The following is a 24,615-nucleotide window of genomic DNA, read 5'->3' as shown; positions in this document are numbered from 1 at the left end:
ATGTGGTTAGATACTAACACAGCAGTATTCAGTTTCAGAGGGATTTTTTTAATGGTTGGTAAACAGAGAGTTTGCATTGCCCATAATTCCACTCTCCCATCTTCCCCCGAAAACCAAATCTTTCCATCCCTTTTGTAGGCATTTTGTGGCCACAAATGTTATAAATACAAATTTTAATTGTAAGATCGTATAGGTGGTGCAGTGGTTGGCACTGTTGCCTTGCACCTCTGGGATCAGGGTTCGAGTCTCCTGCCTGGGCTCCATGTGTGTGGAGTTTGCTTCTTCTCCCCATCTCGTCATGGGCTGTTCTCTGGGTTCTCTGGTACCCCCCCCCCCACCCCCCACAGTCCAAATGCATGTTGAGATTTATTGGAATTACCAAATTGTATGTGCCCTGTGATGGGTTGGCACCCCATCCTGGGTTGTTCCCTGCCTTGTGCCCTGTGATGGGTTGGCACCCCATCCTGGGTTGTTCCCTGCCTTGTGTCCTGTGATGGGTTGGCACCCCATCCTGGGTTGTTCCCTGCCTTGTGCCCTGTGATGGGTTGGCACCCCATCCTGGGTTGTTCCCTGCCTTGTGCCCTGTGATGGGTTGGCACCCCATCCTGGGTTGTTCCCTGCCTTGTGTCCTGTGATGGGTTGGCACCCCATCCTGGGTTGTTCCCTGCCTTGTGTCCTGTGATGGGTTGGCACCCCATCCTGGGTTGTTCCCTGCCTTGTGCCCTGTGATGGGTTGGCACCCCATCCTGGGTTGTTCCCTGCCTTGTGTCCTGTGATGGGTTGGCACCCCATCCTGGGTTGTTCCCTGCCTTGTGCCCTGTGATGGGTTGGCGCCCCATCCTGGGTTGTTCCTTGCCTTGTGCCCTGTGATGGGTTGGCGCCCCATCCTGGGTTATTCCCTGCCTTGTGCCCTGTGATGGGTTGGCGCCCCATCCTGGGTTGTTCCCTGCCTTGTGCCCTGCGATGGGTTGGCGCCCCATCCTGGGTTGTTCCCTGCCTTGTGCCCTGTGATGGGTTGGGGCCCCATCCTGGGTTGTTCCCTGCCTTGTGCCCTGTGATGGGTTGGCGCCCCATCCTGGGCTGATCCCTGCCTTGTGCCCTGTGATGGGTTGGCACCCCACCCTGGGTTATTCCCTGCCTTGTGCCCTGTGATAGGTTGGCACCCCATCCTGGGTTATTCCCTGCCTTGTGCCCTGTGATGGGTTGGCACCCCATCCTGGGTTGTTCCCTGCCTTGTGCCCTGTGATGGGTTGGCACCCCATCCTGGGTTGTTCCCTGCCTTGTGCCCTGTGATGGGTTGGCACCCCATCCTGGATTGTTCCCTGCCTTGTGCCCATAGGCTCCGGACCCCCTGTGACCTTGAATAGGTTGAGTGGTTACAGAAAGCATGTGGACGGAGTGAACAGTAACCGTTCCATGTCTTTATGGCCTTATTTTGTTCTGCGATGAGTCTTAACTTCCTTCTCTGTCTTCTTGCAGTTGGGAAGACGTCTCTCATCACACGATTCATGTATGACAGCTTCGACAACACGTATCAGGTATGTGTTTTTGTATGTTGAGGGATGCTAATATGCTCCCCCAGTTCCTAATCACCCCCAGCCGACTCCTGCACCCCCCCCCCCCACCTCCACTACCTTCAGCTGTTTTAGTGCCTTTAAATTTGGAACCCCCCCCTCTTCTGACTCGAGAGACTACATGAACATCAAAGTTCTGTCTCAGGACAAAGAGACGTGATTGGTGTCTTGAAAAAGCAGAGAACAAAGGATTTTTCATGATTAATTTACCCATTCCTGCATACTTCATGAGCTGGGCCTTCGATCTTCCCATTAAGGTAACACGCAAAGCTCGATCGCATGTAAACGCTAAGCTGGAGCTCGCAGGGACATCGTGACACTTTATCCTCCATGACAGTCATTGAATTAAACTCTCGTTAGCTTTCGGGCTGCGTTTCATTCCACTTTTTGGTCATGTGTCATTCAATTAATCGGTTTGAAAAGTTAGTGAACTCGTGTCATTAGTAAGGGGGCCTCAGTAGGCATGAAGCCTCATTACGTGAGAAGAATTCACTTCCACTGAGGAAAAGGTGATTGAACAGATACTATCTGCATTCTGTATTCCTTCTAATTTAGGTTCTGTGCTCTGTACCATCTTCTCACTTCTTCGGATAGTGGTGGCAATATTAAATCAGCTCTTTCTGAAGGTGCAAATCAGACAGAAGAATGTCAGTCATTGAATTGGCAATGACTGCAGCCTCTAGCATCTGTTCCAGCATCTGCTGCCTGGTGAAGCGACACCTTCTAGAGGCATAATTGGTGGCACAAGGATTGCTTGGGTTCAGAGGTTGTTTTTTCTAGACCTTTGCAGACCTTTCTTGCTGTTTAAAAATTGTCTCACCTACTTTGGTATGTGGTTAGTAAAGGTACATTGGTAAGTGACCCGGTTGCCAGCTCATTGTTTACCATAGTTTTTTCTAAATAATTTTTTAGCAGATGCTGAAGCTACGTACTTTTTTGAGGAAGCAGGTCAAACAGTCCCTGGGGCTGTGGGGCATTAAGGACCTTGTTCAGGGGCCCAGTGGTGACATCACTCTGCCGACCCTGGGATTTGAACCGATGACCTTCCAGTCACAAAGACCAAACCTGTTGAGCTACATACCGCCCCCTAGTGTTCCACTGTTGTGGGCAGGGGAAGGCTGTCACATGACAGTTATGCTAGGAGCTGGATCAGTAGTACCATCATCACACGAATGCCCCTTTGGCCTCGGAACACGATACTGTGGGCGTCTATGTGTCAGAGTCGGTACCCAGGTGAAGTTGGTGTCTCGGACTGTCAGCCTCCTTGACCACTTCGCCATGGTGGGGAAGGAATCCCGCTCCCCAAGGGACCCCTCCTCCCTCTGCCTGTGCCCCCCCCCCCCCCCCAAGGTGAATCTGAGGACCTCCCTTCCATCTGTGGTTCAGGGCGAGGAAAACATGGATTACCTGCAATGGCCAGACCCCCTTGCGAAAGCGCATGACCCCAAAGGAATTTGCATGTTTACAAACGCTGGCTCAGAGCGGAGCGGCAGCAGGGCTGAGAAATACGAAAGCAATATGGCCGTTTCTCCTTAGGAAACCTTCCATTCTGCTCAGTGCAGTTTACCCGGAGCTTGAGGATGAAGGCATTGCGGTTTCTATCCTCCGCTTTGATGGGACTTCTATTCTGTCATGATAATAGATGGCTTTTTCAGCATCGGGCTTAGCTAGCTAGCTAGCTAGCTAGATAGATAGATAGATAGATAGAGAGATAAACTTTATTGTCATTGTCATAAAACAACAAAATTGAAGTGCCTCTTCTGTACAACATCCATCCAAGAAATTAATAAATACGTAAAGCCTCATACATTCGTTCTGGCTTCTGGCAACCTCCCTGGGATCAGCCCCCCCCCCCCCCCCCCAACCTCTGAGGACACGAGTCAGTCCTTTCCATTCGCTGGCTTGCTGACAGGAACCAGCTGACTTGATCGCCAGGGCCCCTCTCCACGCAGACTCCCGGGACCTCTGGACCCTAATTAAAGGCTCTGCCCAGCTACAAATCCATGCTGTTGTTTTTCCACTTGGCTGATGCCGCCATCTTGGATTGGTGCCCTGTTGATGTGGAAACGGTGGGGGTGGGGTATCCTGGGGTAAAGGTATCATTGAGGGAGGGGTGTCGCTCCCTCTCCACCTCAAAGCAGCCCCAAGGCACAGAGTGCTGTTTACTGCGTGAGACTGATCGCTGGCCTATTTCAGGGAACAGTGTGCAGCAGCAGCTGGCATTTAAGCAGAGTGTTTCTGGGATGACTGTCAGAGAAGAGCAGAGAGTTTTGCCTTAATGCAGCAGATGTAACAGGTGGGTTGCCAGTGCTGTTCTGAGCCTCCCCAGTCAGTAAAAGCCTCAAACACTAAGTGTTAGGACTGGGGGTTTGGTAGTGTGTGGCTTAGTGGGTTAGAAGGTTGCCAGTTCAAATCCTCCGGTCAGCAGAGTGACCCCATCATTGGGCCCTTGAGCAAGGCCTTCACCCCCAATTGCTTCATGCAGTGGCTCATTTTGCTTTCTAATAGCTACTGTCAAAGTAAATAAAATGTAGAGCTAATTCAACCATCATCACCTAAAAGGCAGCTGAAAAAAAGACCTCTTGGTTCGTCTTACCCTTTATCTAATATGGTGGCAGTATTTGCCTCTCTGTGTGATTTGATGGAAACAGGCACGTTCCTTTAGTACAATTTGTGCAGCCGAGTCCACTTTTACCGGGAAGATTTGTCCCTGAGTCTGACGGCTCGCTTATCTCTACACGCCATGATAGTGTGTGTATTTGTAAGGCTATCGACTTGCCCGGGCTCCTAATGAACGTCAGCTCTGTGGAATGCTGGGTAGGAGCGCGTGGAGCGGGAACGGCGGGCGGCTCCAGACGGGAAATGGGGGATTTTAGCGCTTTGCAGATAGCGTTGACGCCAGCAAGAGAAAAACGTTAACAGAAGTGGGGGAGGATGAAGGATGGATTGAGACCATGAAGACTGCACAGTCTGCTGATGCCATAATGTGACACCGTAGTACGATGCCCATAACGTCATAGCTTAGTGATGCTTTTGTCTTTTTGCCCGGTAACTGATAACTGTAGTTAATGCCCAACATTTAATGGAAGCCGGAAAGTTCCTCAGCCATTGAACCTGACCTCAAAAGGGATTAAAAGAGCTTCAGATCCATTCATCTTGATTAGGAGACAGTCTTCCACATGGAGGTGTGACCTTCAGGATAACGAGCTCACCTGTGAGATCTTGTGAGGCTCGTTTTTTTAGCAGATCTGTTATAATGATTGGCTCTCCGTGGTCTGCAGCTGATTCCATCTCTTACCTCTCTAGCTCTCACAGCCAAACTCCGTCCATTTTGCTTAAATTGATGCTGCTTGGCAACAGGTCACTTGCTCTATGCAGTGGAGTCTGAAATTTTAATTAATGAATGAATATGCAATCTGGTGTTTGAGCCACCTCTGGTCTTCATGTGCGAGACCCAGTGATGGTGTGTCCACGTGCGAGACCCAGTGATGGTGTGTCCACGTGCGAGACCCAGTGATGGTGTGTCTGCAAGATGGCAGCCACTGAATCACCAGTAGGGCCACTAATCTATTTCATTTGTGATTTCTGCCTTTCTGTAATCTAACTCCAGAGCATGCAGGTACTTTTCCAGCAGAGCATGCATCCATTTTCTAGAATATTTTGTGTAATATTGATTTGTGGTGCTCTTATGCTTAGTGTGGTACAGAAATTACTTCTGAACCTTGGTTTATAATGTAGAAAGGAAGTAAAATAGCAGGGGGCTGGATCAGCCCGGTGAGCTTTTACGCCATAGCGACGCAGTTGCTTACCTCAGTGACCCCAGAGCAGGTCACTCTGAAGGTGCTGGTGAGGACGACTCCAGCTCCCGTCAGAAGCTCGGTGCAGTGTCTCGTGACGTGTGCTGGGTGGTGATGAGTGGGGTTTTTTGATGGGCGGGAGACGCTCGAGTTTGCAGGCTGACGTCCTCTGTCACACTGGCTTCGATTGCAGCTACTGTGGGGCTAACAGGAGGCGGAGATGTTGGCGGGTCAGTGGCGAAGCTCGAAGACGTCCAGCTCGCGCCTTAAGGACATCGTGCCATAAAACACAGATCTTGGACGGGGTGCGATTGCAGAACAGGAGGAGCGCTTGCTCGGAAAGGCTGCCTGAACCCGGTTTCCAGGCCGCGTCGCTGCCATAAATCTGCTGGCCGTCTTCCTGCAGTGTTTCCCCGTGATTTATCAATCGCGGCGATTGTGGTACTCGCTCGAGTCAGCCATTTCTTAAATTAAAAGTATCGCTAATGTCCATTTACGCTTTCAGTTTGCTGTCCTTCCTCCTCCTGCCATCTTGACAGTTAATTACCTGCTTTCCCTGCTACATTTTACATATAATTTTATATTTTTTATATATAATTTTTTTTCTTTTTTTCATGGAGCGGCCTGCATTTGTAGTAGCAGGCCCTGCTGGCAGTCTGCCGCATCTTTTCGGCTGAAGTACAGCTATTAAAATTTCAGAAAGGTCATGAATAATTCCTGGGCTTTTTGATATGTTCCCGACTCGTCTTCTGTTGCGTTTCTATATTTAACGAAGCCTAATTCCACTGCGGCATGTAAAAAATCCGCCCTCTTTAGTTCCTGCCGGCAGACAGCAGCGTTAATGACGGCCGGCTGGCCCTCTGTGCTTCTCTCAGGGTGCGGGCCGCGGATTTATGGAGACGGAAGTACGGAGCCCGCCCGCTGAGGATTACAGCCCGGATAAAGACGCAGAATGTTACGTTTGGGCGGCGTTGCTGTGGTATAGCTACCACGGTATTTGTTTCCTGTGAGTGTAAATGCACCGAGATGGATGGGGTAACTGTGGCCCCTGCCCAGAGCCATTCGGGGGCCTTGTTACAGCCCGATGCCTGTCGCCCGCCACCGTCCGCCATGCCAGCTCTGCCACGTGGGCTCCGGCGAGCTGGAAGCGGTACCACTTGGTGCCAGAGCCCCACAGGGCACCCGTTGCGGCAACCGGGGGTGTGACTGAGAGGCTGGTTCTCTCTGCTCCGCACCGGGCTGGCGGTGAGCTCCGGGAGTGGGGGTGGGGTGTGGAGGTAGCCTGAGGGGGAGATAATCTTGGCGACGGGGACGCCGGGGAGTCAGCGGCAGTGTGAGTAACTCCATGCCCGGCGCGTCACACGCTCTCGTTATTCCCTGCCTGACTCACACCTGGCGTCATCCGGCACGGCATCTCATCCTCCAAGGTGTAAAAAAAATAACTGTGCTGGCCCTTTAATGTGCCTGTGGGGGGGGGGGGGGCTGGTATGCAGAGCGTGTCGAGCCTCCCGGATTCAGAGCCGATTTATGTGCCAGGAGCCGGCCTGCAGGTAGCTGTGTGGCAGTGAGGCCAGACGGAACCGGGTGGGCTGGGCCGGGCCTAACTGGAGGCCAGGAATGGGCCCCGTGGAGGGGGGGGGCTCCTCTTTGAGGATTACAGGCTGTCCTTTGGTATCTGTGGAAGGGAACAGACTTTGAGAATTCTTTTAGTGAGACAATGTTGTGATTTGTTGCTGTGTGGGGACTTGTGTTTGCTGGCGAGTCCATCGGGCCAGCATGTGTCTGGCGGGGGGGGGTCATGGGTCATGTGACGCCTGCAACGGTGAGCCACTGTCATCTAGCTGGCGTGACCCCAGGCCCGTGTTGGCGAGTCCCGGCTGGAAGCAGAAGGCCTTACAGCCAGATCGCTCCTGTACCTCGCCCCCTTGTGAAAGCCAGCTAATCGGCGTGTTTGGCTCCACGTAACCGTAACAGCGTTTAATCGTGTTTGTCAAGCGTGGCCTTATCTTTCCTGACAAGCTTATTCACAAAGGCCGATTTTCTCCTGCCTAAGACCACCGTCACTTTCCCCTCTGTGGGGGATTCTTCAGCTCGACTCCTAAGTCAATAACCCACCCACTCCTGTATGTCCTCGGCTGAAGGCTCCCGAGCCCAAGCCCCCAAGTCATGTGGCATCAAGCTGCTCAGCGCTTTCAAAGCTGCGAGGCTGGTACCTGTGTTCTGATTCGCTGTCTGGGCTGGAGCCCCGCCCCCAGCTGCGAGGTCAGAATGCACTCCATGGGCATCTTGGGAGGAGAAAGGCCGCTGTCAGTCGCCTGGTTTGTTTGGAGGGTTGGGTTGTTGCACTTTAATTATGAGAACCTTCTCCCTATGCTGTCTGTCTGCCGCACCGTGGTGCAGGGAATCACTATTCCAGGCCATGATGATGTGGTCTTTTCGACTTGACATGCTCACGAGAGGCTTGTGTCTGACACTGGTTTTGGGGGGGGCTGCAGATTCCCTCGTACCTTTGGTCAATTTCACCAAAAGGGGGTTGGGGGGGGGGGCATGGGGGTTGACCATTGGAGTACCCCAACCCTTGTGGGTGGGGCCATTTCCAAAGCAAGTCGACCCCTAGCTGGGAGGGGTAACTGAACTCGCTTCTTCATTCAACTGTGGACAAGGCATCCGACAGTACTATTCGCAGTGTTACTACTTTTTGTATTTAATTGTTTCTGATTTTAAATGATTTTTTATTGCTACATTTTATATTTCCCATTTTTGCATGTTTGCAATATTTGCCCTATTTTGTCGTTGGTGGAACTTTGCACACAAGATTTTTCACTCGCCTGCATTCCACCAAGCGTCGAGCGATGTGACAGGTAAAGTGATTTGATATGATTGTACGGGGAATGTGTGGCTGGCCGACCGCATGCCTGCCCCAGTTAGGGGAGCAGACTGGGAAGAAAGAGCGTGACTGGGAAGCTGTACTCTCAGCGTGGTGTAAAATGGCTGCTTGCTCCACCAGGATGGGCTTCCCGCTTTAATGAGCGATAATACACAAACCCACAGCGAATTTACAAGCCTAATTACAGTGTCAACAGATGCAGAATGGGCCGACTGCTCCTCTGTATCCAGCGGTGTCTTGCTATTTCCATACCCTATTTGCACTTAATTGCAGAGTAACACTCACCCTGCGACCACACGTAGGCGTATTTCAGCGTAAGTGCCCCTGACGTTATTTTCATCTTCTCACTCTTTAGGCAACTATTGGAATTGACTTCCTGTCGAAAACCATGTACCTCGAAGATCGAACGGTAAGCAGCCGTGTTTGTCTTTCGGACCTCTCTTGCGCCGTCCTACCAGTCTTCATCGTCGTAATTGTAAACCTCCGTGTGACCTTAACTTTATGGCTTTGAGTTTATCTGGGGGTTTATCTGTTAAACAAAGCCCCTCCACTCGGGGTAAACTCGAACGGACGGGCATGCCGGAACAGCGGCCATGTTTTAAAGGGCCGGCGTCCTCGTTGGCGGTGATTAATGGCACCTGCCTCGGCCTCGGTCTCTGCTTTCCAGGTGAGGTTGCAGCTGTGGGACACGGCGGGGCAGGAGCGCTTCCGGAGCCTCATCCCCAGCTACATCCGAGACTCCACTGTTGCGGTGGTGGTCTATGACATCACCAGTGAGTGAGCATGTTGAGGTTGCGTCGTATGGCTTCGGGGGGGGGGGGGGGGGTGGGTGGTTAGGTGCTTCTCTCTCATTACACCGTCCCATTCATTTCTATGTTGGTTCCATGGTAGTGTACTAGTTTTTCATGCTATGTCCCCCACAATGTGAGAAAAACCTGTTATTCTGACGTTGTGGGGACCATTTTTCAGGTCCCCACAAGGATCTGAGAATGCAATCAAAGAACTAAAAATGCCAAACCTCGTATTCTGTTTGGTTACTTATGGTTAAGGTTAGGGCTGGGTAGGGGTTAAGGTCATCATGTTGCGATTAGAGTTTTCCCCATAGAAATGAATGGAGAGTCCCCACAAAGATATAATTACAAACCTGTGTGTGTGTGTGTGTGTGTGTGTGTGTGTGTGTGTGTGTGTGTGTGTGAGAGAGAGAGAGCGAGAGAGAGAGAGCTGCAGGGTGTTGCCGGCTGTCTTGAGCATTGGCAGTAATAAGAACATAATTGCTTTATGGTTACCTGGAAAACAGGAGGCTGCATAGGATTCAGGGATCCAGGGGTTGGTCTTGCAAAGCTGATAAATGTTCCCACCTCCCTTCAGTTGAAGCTAATCAGTTCAAAAGGGGGGAAAAAAGGCATTTTTACTGATTATGCTGCAATGGCGTCACACCCCTTGCAACTGGCAGCCCACTCTGCAGGTCCCCCTACACACTTCTCATTTTTACCTTCTCGTTTTGGCTTCCCTGTGAGGGCTGCGCAGACAGCCTCTCGCTGTTTTTTACACCGCGACGTTTCCCCCCACGCAGACGTCAACTCCTTCCAGCAGACCTCTAAGTGGATCGACGATGTCAGGACAGAACGAGGGAGCGACGTCATCATCATGCTCGTTGGCAATAAGACGGACCTGGCAGATAAGAGGTGAGTCGCAGGCTGACAAGCTCGCCTCCTGCTGGCGGCTCGGTGTGTTGGCCGCGCTACGAGATGGGGCTCCCTCGATCACACTCCCGGCGAATCGCTGTGTCCGCTGAATTTGCTCCAGTGTGACTCTGCTCCGGGGCGATGTGCCAGCCTGCAGTCTGTCAAACCCTGACATTTTCTGTCAATCAATTTTTTTTCTCAAAAACATGTTGATTTTAAAATTGGTGTTCTTACAACTAATCAGTCCACTCCACACTAATAAGTACTATTGCACGTAATTTTGTCTGATGATCTCTGCTATGTATTTTGTACTATTCCGATCACAAATGATTTATCAAATGTTTGTTTGGAGTCTGAAGCAGACCAGGGCCGGGATCCCTTCAGTATGACTTGGACGAAAATGAAACTGGCCGTAGTGTTGGGCTGCTACATTAGGTTGACATATCTGAAGGCCTGCCTCCAGGCTGCTACATTAGTCTGAGATATCTGAAGGCCTGCCTCCAGGCTGCTACATTAGTCTGAGATATCTGAAGGCCTGCCTCCAGGCTGCTACATTAGTCTGACATATCTGAAGGCCTGCCTCCAGGCTGCTACATTAGTCTGACATATCTGAAGGCCTGCCTCCAGGCTGCTACATTAGTCTGAGATATCTGAAGGCCTGCCTCCAGGCTGCTACATTAGTCTGACATATCTGAAGGCCTGCCTCCAGGCTGCTACATTAGTCTGACATATCTGAAGGCCTTCCTCCAGGCTGCTACATTAGGCTGACATATCTGAAGGCCTGCCTCCAGGCTGCTACATTAGGCTGACATATCTGAAGTTTCCCTGTTTACCGTGAGCCCTGTTTACCGTGAGTCCTCCTCTCAGTCCGGTGCCAGCCTTGTCGCCCGCATGTCCTCCACCTTCCAGGTCTGAGGTTCGGCTGGCTTCGGAGAAGCAGGTGGCACTCGGCGAGCCAGAAGAAAAATGGAGGCCGGCTTCCTCTGTGGCCCAGTGAAGCGGCTTTTACGATGCAAACCTCCTGACCCCTCTCCCAGTGTGTGGCCTGCATTCTGGGAGGGCTGACGGAGGGTCTTTTGGGTCGTTCTGGGGCTCTGAAATGCAGCCTCGGCACTCTGCTGCCTTGATATCCGCTACTTAATCACCACACACCAGGATCAGGGACCAAACACGCTGCCACCTTCTGGCTGTATGAGGTGGTGCATCGCAAAGCTTGTTTGCAGCCCCAGCGATATGCTCTATTTGTGGGCGGGACTTACTGTTTTTTCATTTTTAATTAGACCTCCTGGTGGTCTACAAAGGCTTGCCATACTGCCTTATTTATACATGGCAATTAACCAGCGGAAACGCAATTTTCTCAGTTGTAAATAAGTCCTTGCTTGCAGATGCTGTTTTTCCCAGTGCTGATAATAGAGGATTTTCCTTGCTTATGCTGTGCTTAAGTCGCCGAAAGTGAAATCATTTTATCTGCATCTTGATTTAAATCTTATCGTGCGAAAGACAGATTTTCGAAGACCATGCGCCGTTGATGTTTGCTCAAAGGTCACCGCCACCTATAGAGTCCCCCGTACCTCGAAACCTTGGTTTGCTTTATCAGAGTTTCATTGCGTTTGGCGACCCCAACCGTTGGATGGATGAATCACTAAATTATGGTGCTTCAGTGCCACCAGGACAAAGTGCTACAATGGGACAGAGTGCAGTAACTGGTGTATATCCAACATGCCCTGCAATGGAAAGTTCTAGTGAAAATCACTTAGCATGACGGGGTACTGACTGCTATCATATTGCCAAAGGATGCAATGGTGGTGCGATAAAATGGCACCAGGAACTCACTCCTATTGACTCGAGTCATATTTGCTGCCAGATGTTTTCTGACTTCTAACTACCTGGATCTTGGTACCTGGATCAGAAGATGGCGCATGGATAAATGGTAACGAAAGCCTTTATAATTATTCTTTTATGTTGAAAGTGAGACACACGCGGATTTACCAGCCACTGAGCATTAAGTACCATGTGACTGAAATTGAAAGTGCGGTGAATGCCGCCCGCTGTGTTGTTCCATGACGTGTGTGTCCATGTTGCGTTCGGCTGGCCATATGAGTGTGCCATTCGTTAACGCCACTGGCAGATGCAGTACAGCAGCTGTTTGTGCTTTATAATTACCTGCCATCTTGTGGATATTCTTCCTGTCGGAATCTAAATTCGTGCCGACGGGATCTAAAGTCCTACCTGAAGCTGAGCGTATCGTTGCGTTTGAGGGACTGTGGCCTGGGTTGAGGTAACTATGGGATCAAAGTGGGATGTGAAATTTTGACAGCTGTCTCGGTTCTCCCACCCTGACTGGGACTCGTTTAAGGAGCGGTATCCGCCGCGCTGAGGTTGCCGCGGCGACAGCAACGGAGATGCCTGTTGGTTCTGCCGGAGTGTGGAGATCCGAGATGGACTTAGCCATCAGCAAATACCAAAAATGAAATCACACTAGGTGAGAGAGTCCCTGCTCATTTGGAAGAAAGACTTGGTTAAAAAAAAGACATTCAAACTGGCTAAACTAACTATAGATTTTATAAGATAATATTCTCTTTTATTAGACTGATCAGGGTCCAAATTCCTGGATGATCCCGTAATCCTGTGTCAGTCCCTTTTATGTTTCCTGTCCATTTTCTGCGTCTTACAGACTCTGCTGTAACAGTTTACAGTTTGATTCTGTTGTCAGGAGAAGGCCTGAGTTCAGGAAGGTAATAGTCAACTTCAGAAATATCATGCGTGGAGTCATATACTGAGGGGATCATTCATGTCACAGTGTCACTAACAAGTCATGTATAGAGCTGAGTTTCCCAATCTGGTCCTTGGGGACCCACAGACAGTGCATGTTTTTGCTCCCTCCCAGGAACTGGAAAGGAGCAAAAATGTGGACCGGCTGTTGGTCCCCAAGGACCAGATTGGGAAACACTGAGAGAGGGTATACATTTTGACACATATAAACATAAACATTAACATTTTAAGAGATGATAAAGAAATACAGTTAATCATCTGATTTGTGAGGAAAGGTTGGTTTGGCATGTGCAATGAAGGAATGGATAGACATAGACAAACAAATAAGTAAATAGATTGAAATCTTGGTAATGCTGGTCACACAGCGTAATCTCCCCCATTTTCCTAGCCTGTCATAAACAGGGATTCGTGTTTTCCCATCCTGTCTATCCATAAGTTCTTACGGTTACCTGGGAAACCTGTTGTAGTGTGAAACATATTTCATTTGAGTTCATGAGCGAGTTTCTGCTGCGGTTAATTCTGCTTTAATCTTGGACACAGCTAATCAGCCGATTCGCACCACGAGCTACGGTTCCCCTCTCTCCGGGAACATCGCCGCCAGACCACACCTTCGCCGAGAAAAGCCTTTGGGAGGCCTCTCGAACGGAACGTGGCTCCTTGGCGAGGGCCGAAGCCGGCAGCGAGGGGCTTCACCACTGACTGGCTACATGCTAATTATGGCGGCGGCGCTTGCGGCTAACTCACGCAGCGACGGCTGACAGAATACATATCGCTGCATATCAGGGCCCGGGGGGGGTGCTCATAAATGAATAATAATACGGAGCACAAAGGCTTTTCGGAGGGCGAGGCGCATTAAACGTGATCCCTTGGGGCAGGAGGGCGGGAGGGTCCTTGGCTCGTGTTTTTAGGCTAAGAAAACAGTTTCTGTGAAGCCTCTTTCTGTTTATTTATGACCTGTGAGCTTCTCAAGCAACAAACATTATTCACACAATCGCAGTGTTACTCAGCCCTGCCTGTTTGAAAAATACTAAAAATATTGCTGTATGACACAGGAGCACTACAAGCATGGTGGCTGTAACATGATGACACAGTGTCATATGATGCTGCCAGAGATCTTAGGCCTAATAGATCGACGTACGCGTCTCATGAAAGGAAACATAAAATCCAACGAAACACGTCGACGGGCGCGGACGCTGAGGTCAGGAGTTCAGGGCGGATCGTTCTGGAACGCATCGTAATTTGAGTTTAATGGCTGGTTCCTTTGGCAGGTGCTCCCACATTTCATTATGAAGTCCTTAAGGCCTTTTATGATCTTTGAATCATCGGGCAGCGATAAGCCCGCGTGGGGCAGCCAGCGGAGTTTTCGGTCGTTGTTATGGTAACGCAATGCCGGATCGAGAGGGGGGGTCTGCCCCACAGTCTTCAGCAGTTTACCTAAAACAGCGGGAGGGTCCAGCAGTGGGTCTGACCTCACAATGGTGCCTCTGGCTCCACATCAATGCGCCGGACCGGCCTATAAGATCAGACCCAGCAAGGTCCTTGTTAAAAACTGAGTTAATGGAGTTAATTTGCCTCGGGAAAGAGGTGCTCTCTGCCCCCTCTGTCTGCCTAACCTATTAAACTCCCTGACCCTCATTCGCAGGTGACTCAAGCGTGAAACTGGTAGCTTTAATACTGTCCTGATCTCAGGGGTCCACCAGCAGACCCTCACTGCAGTGGGGGCACTCAAAATGGGGGGAGGGGTGTTACTCAACGAGGCGCAGAGATCCCTCGTCCCTGCCCGGGTCGATTCACAGCCCAGTGCCCCTTTCTGAAAGAACATCGCCTAATTAAGAACATCGCTCTCTATCGCCCCCTAAGGAACATTCCCATGGCTGCAAGTGCCATCCCACAATCCATTGCTGTAAAGTGAGGTGATATGATGGCTGGCTCTTGTTCATATTCTGTAATGTTGTTATTAAATGTGTATATTCACACCCAGCATACTGGTCCTGAGAAGTGCTGTCTTGTACTGGGCATTTGTGACATAAGCCTACAAACATGTTTATTTTCGTACTGGTTGTGGGAGGGGCGGGGGGGCACATATCTCCGGGGGTATCTGCTGCCCAGAAAAAAAAGGGAGCAGATGGCACCAGCCAGTTCCAAATTACCCAGGGTGGTGTCAGCTTGAGTTACCCACCTTCTTGGGGGATTGGCTGCGGGCAGGGGGGAGGGGGGGTGGCCTTGAGCTGCAGGCACGAGCTTTCGGATCAGCGCCAGCATGCCTTTGTTCCATGTTTACGTCTCAGGAATGGACCTGTTTTCCATCTGCTCTTTCTTTCTGGGGTGGGGGTATGTTACGCAATTTCTTTTCCACGAAAGCCGTGTTTCGGTATCCCACCAAAAGATGAACATGTAAAATGAGTTAGAAATTAAAGAGACGCGTGCGAGTTCTGGTTTATGTGATGCCTTCAGATTCCAGGCGCGTACACGCACATGCATGTCGCCCCCGGTTACAGATCGGGGGGAGCTGCCCGGGGGGAGTCCCGTGGGACTGCGTGACTCGTTTACCTGTAACGTGTCATGAGGGCGGCGGTCACGCTCTGGGGACCACTGCGCGCACGATGCACTTCCTACCCACAAACCCGGACAGACTTGTGCTCAGCACCTTGCCAACGGTGCCTCGCCCCTCGCGTAGGGCTGCAGGGGGTCAGGGGAAGCTGCAGATCTGGGCACCTGACTTTCATCGGCCTCACGTGGTGGGGAGGGAGTCTGGAGCTGATCCCCGGAGCCCCCATTGGTGCCCCCGCCCCCTTGCTCCTGGCCTGGCCCCCGCTCGCACCCACAGATGGGGCCCAGGCGGTGCTGATATTTTAATCACAGCCGGGCCTGCTCTGCGCTTTCCCCCCGCCTCACCCCCACGGGCCGCGGAAGCTGTCAGACCCAGCTCGCTCGCCGGCCCCGCTCTCTGTAATTAAGGATGCCTCCATTACGGCTCTCTCTCTTGTGACGTTCCGCTCCAGTTACTCCCATCCTACTCCCAGCCCCCCCGAAACACGTTTGGAGGGAATGTACAAAAAATGTAGCCTGACTGACTGATGTTCTCAAGAGAGGCTTTCGTGGGAGTGATTGTCCGGGCACAATGTCACTATTTCGGCTTCTTTTTTTTGGGGTGGGGGGGGACGGGGGGGCACAGACTGACGATTATAATAGAGGTAAGAAGTAAACATACAGACCTCTGTTTAACGCGCTAAGCTTGCCTTCATTAGCATTGCCCCATGTCACATTGAGGTGACACTGCACATCCCTGTATTCACGGTGTGTTGCTGGTCCGATCCGATAAAAAGCTCCCTGATAATCAATTGATCTTCAGACTGGGTACAATAAGAAGGAAGGACGGTGAAACGGTGACCTGGAAGAGACAGTGCTAGCCATCACGCTAAAAACACAACAAAGGAAGTGGGTTAGTTACATCATCACAGCGGTATCCCATAAGGCCATAGGCCTGGGTTTAAACATGTCACGTTCTGGCTTGCGGCTCTCGATCGCAGTGTAACAGCTGACAGCCATCCAGCCATCAGCCGCCCCCAAAACCCAAATACGGACTCGTTTATTAGCATGTCAAGCAAATGGATTATAATTAATGCCGGCTTACATCGGCGTGGCTTCGTTCCACTGTCAGTTAATTAACAGTAAAGCTAAGGCAGGCACACAGCTTAAGAAGCTCACTAGAGTGCGTCTGTGTTTCTCGATTTAATTTTTTGATTAATAAAATGAGCCACCTGAGCTTGGTGTCAGAAATACGGTCTCCCTCAAAGCGTCCCGCCGCTCCTCTCGCGGGTCGTCCGTCATCTTTGTTTTTCATTTCCTCCCCAGGCAAATCACGATCGAGGAGGGCGAGCAACGGGCCAAAGAGCTTAACGTGATGTTCATCGAGACGAGCGCCAAGACCGGCTACAACGTGAAGCAGGTGAGCCCCGGCCGCTCTCCGTTCTGATTGGCCAGTGCGAGCGTGTGCTGACGCTGAGAAGAGCCACCAGACAGCATGCTACACCTACGTTTTTGGATTAGCTAGAAACTTCCGTTGGCCCTGCCAATCCCCCCCCCCCCCCCGCCCCTTCTCGAGTATTGCACTTCACTAGTGTTTTAATGTAGACAGTAAGACATCATCAGTCACATGCTCTCCATAGCTTCCAAACTGAATTTATTTTATTTTAAATAGAATGAGCTGTGTGAAAATATGGGGATAAAGACCAGCCTGAAATTTCAGGTCAGGCCAGAGGTCATGGCTGGTTTGGCTAAGCTCAGGAATGTGTAATTATGAACTTCTGATCAGAAGGTTGTCGGTTTGAATCCCAGGGTCTGCAGTGTGATGTCACTGTTGGGCCACTGTGCAAGGCCCTTAACCCCCAATACTTACAGGGACTGTCTGACTCACTTTCTCACTTTCTACTGGATTAAAGCAGCTGCTTAATAAAAACGTAAATGTATAAGTTTCAGCTTTGAAAGGGCCTTAGATGCTCTGCACCTCCATCCAAACCTGTGACGTAGAGACATTATGATGAGGAGACGCTGATCCCATTTCCTCAGCACTGGCCTTTTTTCTGTTTTCTGGAGCTGACACGGATATTTGATATTTGTGCAGTTAGACAGAATTTTATATGGACCGATTCTCCAATATTGAAACGTTGCTCTCATAGAACATTTGACAAATACAAGAGACAAAAGCAAGGACAAGCTAATGGCAGATCAGAGACGGAAGAGGAATCGGCCTCAGATTGGTTCTGTCCTGCCTTGTTTGGTGCTGAGTCTGTTATCCTGTTGGTGAAGGACGGCTTGATGGGGTTTGACAGAACCCCCTTCGCTAAACTCGAGCTCTGACACTATTGGGTTCCTGTAACGGAATGTAAAAAATTCTTGAAATGCCAAGTCTCGCAAGGACAGTCTGTGTGTGAGACGGCTGTACTGCAGATGTATTTCCGCTCTGCGCCCCCCCAGGCTGTGACGGACAGGCACACGCTCATTTCTTCCTTTACAGACATTCGCTGCACAGATTTTCACTTTAATGTGCAACAGTAATTTATACCTTTGCTGTTATGGGCATATTATGGACTGCATGCATGACACTGTCTATGTTTTATTTGGAAAACTCATTATTTGTTCGTTCTGTGCTGGGGTTTGGGTTAGGACAAGCGCCCCTGAGCACGGCTATTAACCTCAATTACTCTCTGGCCCAAGCTTTCCTCCCTTTGGAAAAACTTATCTGCTGGTTAAATAAATGTCATTCAGTACGTGGCTTACTTACAGTCTAAAAATCTGGGTGCAAATAGGAGACAGCTGACTTATTGGATATTGGGCTTCTCTTTCGGACTCAGGAGAAGGGATTGCGTTCCTTTACACGGGATGGGTGTTTGCGTGCTCTTGGTGACCTTGCCCTCACCTCATCCTCTCCGCCTCTGTCCCGGCAGCTGTTTCGACGTGTGGCAGCCGCCCTGCCCGGGATGGAGAGCATGCAGGACACCAGCAAAGAAGGCAGTATCCTTTATCACCGTGGAGACGCCCACAGGCGTTTATGTAAAGAATCCCAAGTTGTTATAACGTCTATGACACTGTCGTCTATTACATTGGACAAACTGGAGTCACAACAAATTCAGGATGCCTGTTTCACATTTCCGCTTCCAGAAACTCACATCGAGTGGGATTCTTCAGCCCTGTCAATCACCGGTGGCCTTTTCCTCTTCCCAGGTTGTGAAGCCAGTTGGTGATTGATAGCAGGCACTAGCTCCAGTCACAGTTTTCCCATAACTGGCATAAGAAGTCTTACTACCAGCCAGTTCTCCCTAGAAGCCACTGGAAGCTTTGTTGGGGTATCCACACTATAATGACTTGTCACTTTGGGTTTGCTTTAGTTAGATTTTGTCTCCAGGGGGAACCCAACACGAGCTGTTCATCTCTACCATAAATCGTGCCCAAATGCAAAATTAGTGCTTTGGGCGCTTGGCTCTGCCTGCTTGGCATGTGCAACATGAATAGTCTTCCCTCAGGTACATGGAGAATATGATTCTTTGGTTCCTCCTTTTTTGCAAGCCTGTCTTACTCTCGATATTTCTCCTATGACAGCAAAAAACAACTAGGCAATATTTTTACCTCCCTGCTTCACTTCCTCTTCCCCTGAACACATTTTATGAATTTATGTCATGTCTTTTTTTCTCTCTTCCTTGACAGAAGTGCCATCACCATAGTAACTAATGGCAGTTTATGAAAAATTATTTACTTTCATCCATCTGGTTGTTAATATCTGCCATTCTAGGATAACAGCAGACAAAGATGATTAATTACCTGGAGTGACAATGTCAACAGAAAGACTACCTTGGCTTTGTTGAAAGGTTAATCTGACGATCTGTTCATTATCATATGCCAGCATCTACATATTCCACTTACACACATTCAGCATTTGACGTTTTGTCTTTTAAATCGCTTTGTTGAAGCCTTAAGGACTCTCAGTTCTGCATTCGTCAACTTGATCAGCCATAACATTTCAACCATGTTTTCAAAATGACTACCAGACAGTCCTGCTGTTTCCTCTCATTCATGTGTTTCTAAATTTGACTTTGAATGAATATTAAAGCCATCTGAGTGGAAAAGAGAGAGTTTTACGGTGACCCATTGGTGACTCATCTGGCAGCTGGTGACGTCTTTTCACGTCCTGCTTTTCTGCCCCACACTCCCTTGCTGAGATTAATTTGTCATTTTATCCTTCCAAATAATAGGGAAGAAAAGGATGAAAAGTAATGTGTAGAAATCCTTGTCCATATATGTGATTCTTAGGTGCCCCTTGACAAATACCTGAATGATAACAGCCTTGGTTCTTGGGGTGGTCTGGGTGGGCGGTCTGCCCGCTTTTTGCCACAGTGTTGTAGAAGTTCTAGAAGAAAGCTTGGGTGTGAGGTCCGTGAGCCAGATATCACGGGGAAATGACATGAGTCGACCGAGAGCACCCAGCCTGTGAGCACGAATGGCCTGTGAAGCTTAGTGCTCCTTCAGACCATTAGCAAACAGCTGAAGACGTGAGGAGTTAGTGTGGAGAGAGAAAGCTTCGAGAACAACCAGTAGCTTGTTGTGTCTTTATTATCAGTTGTATTGCAGGCTGTATCGATTCCTCTTCTCGCCCCCCCTCCCCCAAACAACCCCCCTCCCTTTGTGTTAGTAATAAACTCAACAATGATGTCAAGAGTTCCTATAAAACAGCGTCTGTGATCTTATACACGATTTACGAGCGACCTTCCTTGTAATGGCCGTTTCTGTGTAGTGAAGGCCGTCCATTGTGACTGGAATCTGGTGGAGGAACTGTCAGTGTCAAGGCCTTGCTGTCATGAAGCTCATCCTTGTGGTCCTCAGAGGCTTCCAGATTGGGTCATTTGTGGCAGGTGGCTCAGAGAAGATGATCAGCAAGATTTACGTTTACATTTTACATATTTATCAGACGCTTTTGTCCAAAGCGATGTACATGTGAGGCAAACAGCACGTTACAAACATATGTGCTGTCAATGAGTCACCTAGGCCTAGGAGCAGTGAGGCTGAGCTTCCAGTGAAAGTCCAGGTACGTGTATGCAGGGTTGGCACAGTAGCAAGATGTTCGCTTGGCTAACGCTCTGACAAGCATTCCTGGATCTTTGGACTCTGCCCAATTATGTGTTATGATTACTGAACATTTTGCCTGCATTTCCGCAGCCTGAGTAAGCTTTGATAGTCCAGCGTAAAGGGGAACGTGCGAGGTGACCAAGAAGAAACATTTTGGACTGAAGAACCGGTGATTCGCCCCAATGCCACGTTAAACAGTAATTAGAGCAGAATCACAGGAGGTGTCAGTTGAAAGTGCCCCTCAGCACTGATCTGGGATCAGTTATATTTTTTTCCACTAGGTTAAACATAGTATATTAGGGTTTGGATTTGATGGGGGGTAAGCTGATTCTAGATCAGCGCCTTTTCCTGGCTCCAAAAAAGAGGAACCGGTCCCGTCCTGTTCTGCCTGAAATGACCATCTGCACATAGGATATTGAGCTGAGGTGGAAGTCTCGAGTGGCACTGGAGTCAAGCTTCCATTTTGTTCGATGCTTTGGTTAGCCGGGGGTGTGCTCTCAAAGACCCCCCCCCCCCTCTCCCCCCCACAAGGGGTTGGCCTGGCACCTGGAGCCCATTTGCATCTTTGACTGACAGGTTTTGCAGACCATTTGAGGTTTTCCCCGGGGAATGCAGTGTTTGTCTGCGTCTGCCCCAATCCTCACACATCCATCATCTGGCATCAGGTGCCAAGACTTCCCTGTTACCTCGCTGCCTTGTCAGTGGTGCCCCTGTTTTCTGAGGATGCAGAGAACATGGCGCGGAGGCACATTAACCAACGTGCAACAAGAGCACCCTCAAATGGGAGCACAGACTGATTCCTTCTCTAAGTATCGGCTGTATAAATGGATAAAAATAGGTTGCTTTGCATAATAGTGCAACACAAACAATGAATAGAGGGAGCAGTGGAGACTGGCAAGTATAAAACTGGCAGCCTGGCTCGTAGATACAGACGTCTCTGAGGCTATGCAGACATGTCCTTCTGAGATTGCTGAAGGTGCGCCCCGCAGCAGTCAGGAAGGGCTGTCATAAACAGAGACGTTGCCTAGTCTTATTACCCTGCAACTCGCTAGCCTGTTCTGTTTATCGCCGCTCAGTAGAGTCGATAGAATTTTCGCTTAACCCTGCGATATTTCACCCGCCGCACTTCGAAAAATGGCGCACTGATCACAGCGGGGGCCCTTGCTAGGCCGAGCGGGTGTCCGGTGCGACAGATGGATGAGGATCCCATTTTGGGACCGTGTTCACTACCCCCAGTACGTCAAAGGCTGGAGCCGGGCAAGGAGGCACCAGCTGGGCCTCTAAAGGGGTGGAGCCTCTTCTCATTGGCTAGAGAGTCATCCTGCTGCCAAAGCCGTGGGCAGCCATGTTGGATTGTGGTCACGCTTCCTCACAAAGCGTGGCCAGATTCAAGTCATCTGCTTAATAAAATTGTTCTGTTCTATGCATTTTTATTTCATGCTGTTTACCATTCTGTTCTCTCATTTTTTGCTGAATGAAATGAATAATTGTGGCATAACTATCTTTCTTTAGGTGAGAAAAATCTTCGTTCTTTTTTTTCTTCTTGTTTTACACTGCACTGTTTGCCATTTTGTAGGTTTTCCTTAACTAGCCTGCGTTTCAGTGATTGACATCAAGCTGGACAAACCACAAGAGGCACCAACCAGCGAAAGCGGCTGTTCCTGTTAATACACGGCACCGGATTGGATGGCTTCATTTACACCACATGCTTGTTGTGTTGCTTCCTATTGGTTAGCTTCCAGTTGAGTTTTCAGATCGGTTATTTAGCCTTTTACATGATTGGTTGGAACTAGAGTTGCATCAGTCCTCAGTTGTATAATATTGTACTTTATTAACAAAATTGCCAAAAACATAAAAATTGTGAAAGAAGATAAAATTACAAAAAGAACAGAAGACAAATTCCAAACCTACCATTTTTTTTTGTTTGTTTTTGAAAAACTAGAGTAGTTGTTTTTTTTTTGTTTTGTTTTGTATTTTTGTATATAAGGAAAACACTAAAAATAATACAGACAACCTAAGTTTATCAGTTTGTGCTAAAACTCTAAGAAGGATTGGATCAGACCACAAAAAGCCAAAAGCGCATCACCAATTTGTAGCATGCATGCAAGCGGAGCTTGTGCACGGGTCACGTCTGCTCTGGGGTGCACAGTACCAAACACGTCAAGGCTTCGCCCCCCTGCAATTTTCATGCGTCAATCGGGACATGCCCTCGCCTGACATTCCTGTAAAGTCTCGATTTGGGTGTTCAGTTTTCCAGTAGCGTTGTAAACAACAGCTGGCTACGCGGGCAGCTTTAAGCTGCGGCTCTCTTCTTTCTGCTGCCTTCGCAGGATTCCCCTCTGCTTGATCTCTCCTCATTCACGCCGTGTTCGTGGTCTCACAGGCAATCCCCGGCGCGCTGCACCGGCACTGTAAATACTGCTTATCTCATTGTGTTTGTGCCTCCATACATGTAATCCCAGTTGACCAGAATGAAAGGTACAGAGAGGTCTTCAGGGACACTAAAGACTTCGTTTGAGTTTTTCCTTGTTCACTGATGGCTAGTGAGCCCCAGCCTCCTCGTCTTTCCTGCCATGCGTTTCGTTATAGCGCTGAATGACCCATCTGATCTTACCCTGTCAGCAGGGGTCTCACTCCCAGTACACGGTTTTGGGCAATAGACCGAGCTTGCAGGCTTGCTTTTCCCCGCTCCGTTTTTGCAAAGACTAGGAGCCCCTAGCTCTGGCGTGAAGAGCTGGCAGAACTTCGGTGTTGTTTGAGGACGTGTGTTAAGAAACTAGGGCCACCTCAAAGCCCTTTTTCTACCTGTTTTGGGTGTGGAGGGGTTATGTTAGTGAGAGATTTGTTGGCATGGTCTTGATGGTGGAGGATTTCTGCAAGGACCAAAGCTATTCAGGAGGCTCGGGGTAGGGGGGGGGGGGGGGGTGCAAACAACAGGGTGGGGGGGGGGGGGGGGCTGGTGGCCAGTGAAATTGTTTTATTTGAAATGTCTTTTCTTGTGAGACTTTAATGCACTTTTTTGTATATGTATTGAAAATGTAAAATCTCAATCATAACAAGTCTTATAGTAGCCTTCACTGTAAATGAAACATGACATTTGTCTTCATATGAGTCTTGAAGGTCCATATTAACTAGTATTCAGAGAAGTTACTAGGACAAGTATCTCGTAGGAAGCTAACGTTAGCATCACCAGTAAGTCAGGGACGGTGGGAGGGAGGCAGCTGAAATGATTCGACATTCCGGCATCATGTGACCGTTGGTGGAGCTTCTGACGTCAGCTGGCAACATGGCATGTGTGAGTGTGAAGGGCCAGGTGCGGATTTTAGTCAAAGAAGCGTGGAGGTCCACCTTTCAAATGTGCTGTCTCATGATCTGTTCTGCAGTGCGATTTCTGTCCTTTTTGTGCAATTTCCCACCACTAGCCGGCGCTGTTACACTACCTGACAGTGTGCCTGCATACATACCTGTTGACAGAAGCATGACAGACGCTGGAAAATTTATTTAAAACATTATTCAAAATGTAAGTCCTGTGCATATTTCTTGCTGCCTAAGAAATAAAAAAAAACATGAACAATTAACAAGACTTTAAGGGTAATGAATTTAACTACATCTTTACTGCAAATCCTGCCGCAAGGCTCTGTGTATAATATGGACCCACAGGTGTAGCTTTCTGTGGGGTTGGATCAATAGGACAGAGAGCAGTTTGCCTGTGTAAAGGGGAGGAGCTATAACTGTGGCCCCACCCCTAATGCCCATGTAAAACATATACACTTGCATGGACCACAGGCTTTTGTTTCCATTAATTGATGCATATGTGTACTTTTTTGCTTCCTATTTCATTCGGGAGTGTGTCACTCATTTCTGAGCTGGCGCTGTGGCTCCACCCCCCTCCCAGCCTGTCAAGTGGAACATGCCACTGACGCCTTGCAACAAAAGCGCCTCCCTCAGAAGGTTCCATCTACCCCAGAAGGAGGGGTGGGTGTAGCCGCTTGGCACTCCCTCTTGGCTCGTGCTGCTTCGATGGCATCCAGTGTGAGCGGCGGCCGCGTCAAGGGCACATGAGGTGCTTACTGAGTCCCACGGTAAATGTTACAGCTCTTTGGGGCAGATATGGGTTATTCAGAGCTGGCTCTCCATTCACACTGTATAGAGATTAAGCATGTCTGTCTAAATGATCAATAAAATGTCTTACTACCTAAACACTGCCTGGCTCATCCTTCGGTATAAATGTTTTTTATAAATCTGCTGGGGGAGGGGGATAGAGAAAAAAATTCCACATT

The 24,615-nt window shown here is 49.4% G+C and overlaps 1 protein-coding gene across 1 annotated transcript in view; it reads left to right on the top strand.

Moving 5' to 3' along the window:
* Positions 1-23,236, top strand: part of rab6bb (RAB6B, member RAS oncogene family b) — a 47,256-nt gene extending 24,020 nt beyond the window's left edge. Inside the window, exons 2-8 of the mRNA XM_023822246.2 lie at positions 1,480-1,538; positions 8,614-8,667; positions 8,926-9,031; positions 9,832-9,943; positions 16,571-16,664; positions 18,163-18,229; positions 21,939-23,236. Coding sequence (XP_023678014.1) covers positions 1,480-1,538; positions 8,614-8,667; positions 8,926-9,031; positions 9,832-9,943; positions 16,571-16,664; positions 18,163-18,229; positions 21,939-22,003 — 557 coding nt within the window. The 3' untranslated portion in view covers positions 22,004-23,236. The remainder of the gene's footprint in view (positions 1-1,479; positions 1,539-8,613; positions 8,668-8,925; positions 9,032-9,831; positions 9,944-16,570; positions 16,665-18,162; positions 18,230-21,938) is intronic.
* The last annotated feature ends 1,379 nt before the right edge of the window (positions 23,237-24,615 follow it).

The sequence above is a fragment of the Paramormyrops kingsleyae genome, chromosome 21 (genome assembly GCF_048594095.1).
Source record: "Paramormyrops kingsleyae isolate MSU_618 chromosome 21, PKINGS_0.4, whole genome shotgun sequence".
Taxonomy (NCBI): domain Eukaryota; kingdom Metazoa; phylum Chordata; class Actinopteri; order Osteoglossiformes; family Mormyridae; genus Paramormyrops; species Paramormyrops kingsleyae.
The sequence above is the reverse complement of the archived record's forward strand: the minus strand, read 5'-3'. Positions and strand labels throughout refer to the sequence as shown.